At 40.3% G+C, this 2,038-nt stretch overlaps 1 protein-coding gene across 1 annotated transcript in view; it reads left to right on the top strand.

Annotated features, from left to right (window-relative positions):
* The first annotated feature begins 6 nt into the window (after positions 1-6).
* Positions 7-2,038, top strand: part of LOC105312137 (mediator of RNA polymerase II transcription subunit 15-like) — a 3,365-nt gene continuing 1,333 nt past the window's right edge. The window contains exons 1-6 of the mRNA XM_011404536.1: positions 7-306; positions 582-880; positions 927-994; positions 1,206-1,523; positions 1,581-1,706; positions 1,806-1,942. Of these exons, the coding sequence (XP_011402838.1) occupies positions 7-306; positions 582-880; positions 927-994; positions 1,206-1,523; positions 1,581-1,706; positions 1,806-1,942 (1,248 nt within the window). The remainder of the gene's footprint in view (positions 307-581; positions 881-926; positions 995-1,205; positions 1,524-1,580; positions 1,707-1,805; positions 1,943-2,038) is intronic.

Genomic DNA, 2,038 nt, shown 5'->3' with positions numbered 1-2,038 from the left:
CATAATATGGGTGTGACAATGCGTCCGTTTAACATGATGAATAGAGCCCACCCAGCTCCTCAAAGAGCTTCGTTAGCGACTAACATGCCTGGGTCTGGTGAACAGGTCGTCTCTGCTGTTCCTAATCCTTCATTTCCTGCTCCAGCTGCTACTGGAGAGATACAGCATCCTCCCGGGGCTCCGTCACCATTTACTAATCATCCTTCACCTTATCATCCTCCTCCTTCTGTCCCTCCCCCTTCCTCTGTTCCTCCTCCTCAATCTTCCACTCAGCCTGCACAAGCTAACTCACCGAAAGCTCCACAGGTATTTTATCAGCGAATATATTAAAGAGATTTTTATAATTTTTTTCTGATACATGTAATTATGTTGTGTAGAAATTTTGAACTTATTCCGATCAAGTTTGGATTTTTTGTGAATTTTTAAAGTTGCTCTAAATGCCATGTACTGTATTGTAGTGCTTGTCAGCTCATGAAACTCATGCTGTTTAGCTCACTTAGCATGCTTTTTGATGAACCCTACCATATAACTGTACAGGAACTTGATTGTATGCATTATATTTTCAAATTGTTCATTTTTAGTCGGTCCCATCCCCTCGTGTCAGTCACCCCATACCATCCCCTGGTACCCCATGGAATCCCAACTCTCCTTCAAACACTGCTAGTCCCAGTCAACCTCCGCCACCCTCCAATCAGCCTAGCTTAACTCCTGAAGGATCAAATGCTGTTTTGCTTAAGTTGCAAGAGCTACAGTGTTACATTCCACTGCTGGCGAGGATGATTGATAGACTCCAGAGAGGAAATGAGAAGGACAAAGGGAGGACTGACCAACTGACGAAACTTACTAGCCTCTATAATGTACTCCAGAGCAAAAACATGAAGTAAGAGAGAGGGAGGAAAGTATTACTTTTTTATTCTCATAATTAGAGTTCCGCTACAGACTTTAGAAAAATGTCACATTGCATTGAAAAGGATATTTGAGAAGGACGCATCAAGTAAGTTGTATACATTAAAACTCCCGAAAATGATAATTATTCTTTTTAAGAATGATCTTTAAAATTTTAATGAAATAACTTATTTATCTTCATATATTAGAAACTTTTTTATGCAGAAATTATTTTGGCATCCCAAAATTTTATTATTTGTGAAGTTTCATACCTTCCGACTGTATTTATATTGTATTATTCAATGCTCTCATTCTTGTAGTTACATCACAGCCTCCACCAGGAACCACTCAAGCTCCTCCTCAATCACAACCCACCACTACCAGTACTGCAACAGTCACTACTAATGTTGAAACTAGTAATAATGCTGTTACAACCACTGCCTCGTCTGTGACGCCACCACGCCCTCCTGTCCCGCCCACTCCGCCTTTATCGGCCTCGATGTCTCTTCTTGACTTTAAAATCCTTCATTCTCCCCCTCCTCTCTCTTCTTACCTCCAACCATTGCTGGAGGATAGAGAGGAGACAGATCCATTGGATAGACTCCCTCTAAACAAGAAAAGAAAACTTGAGGAACAAGGTGAATGATATAATTTCATAATCTTTTACATCCTCTCTCCTATTTTATTATTTTTAGCTTCAAAGTCATTTATTTTAGGGATAAAGAGAGAACTAGTGGACATCAATAATTATACAATTAGGAAAGTCTCGCCCAAGAACAGCTTGGAAGTGAATGGGTCCCTTTGTCTTGAGTTCACATTAGGTGAGAGACAGAGAGAGAGAGGCAAAGAGGGAGAGACAGAGAGATGGAGAGAGTGATGAAGTCAATAGTTCTTCTTAATCTTTGATTTCTTTACATTAGTTGATGATAGTTTGCCAGCAGTTCCTCCACTAGTCATGACATTGTCACCAAACTATCCAAGAAGTTCGCCTCACTTGCAGTTTAACACAGACAGCATCTCTTCTCCTCCAATATTTTTAAAAGAGCTTGAAGAGACAGTTAGAGAGAGATTAGCAAAGTCATCACATCAGTATACCATATCTTATGCTTTGGAGACACTGGAGTCAACCCTGCTGCAGATTATGGCTAGATCA

Source organism: Amphimedon queenslandica, unplaced genomic scaffold (assembly GCF_000090795.2).
Source record: "Amphimedon queenslandica unplaced genomic scaffold, v1.1 AMPQUscaffold_13471, whole genome shotgun sequence".
In the NCBI taxonomy this organism is placed as follows: domain Eukaryota; kingdom Metazoa; phylum Porifera; class Demospongiae; order Haplosclerida; family Niphatidae; genus Amphimedon; species Amphimedon queenslandica.
The sequence above is the reverse complement of the archived record's forward strand: the minus strand, read 5'-3'. Positions and strand labels throughout refer to the sequence as shown.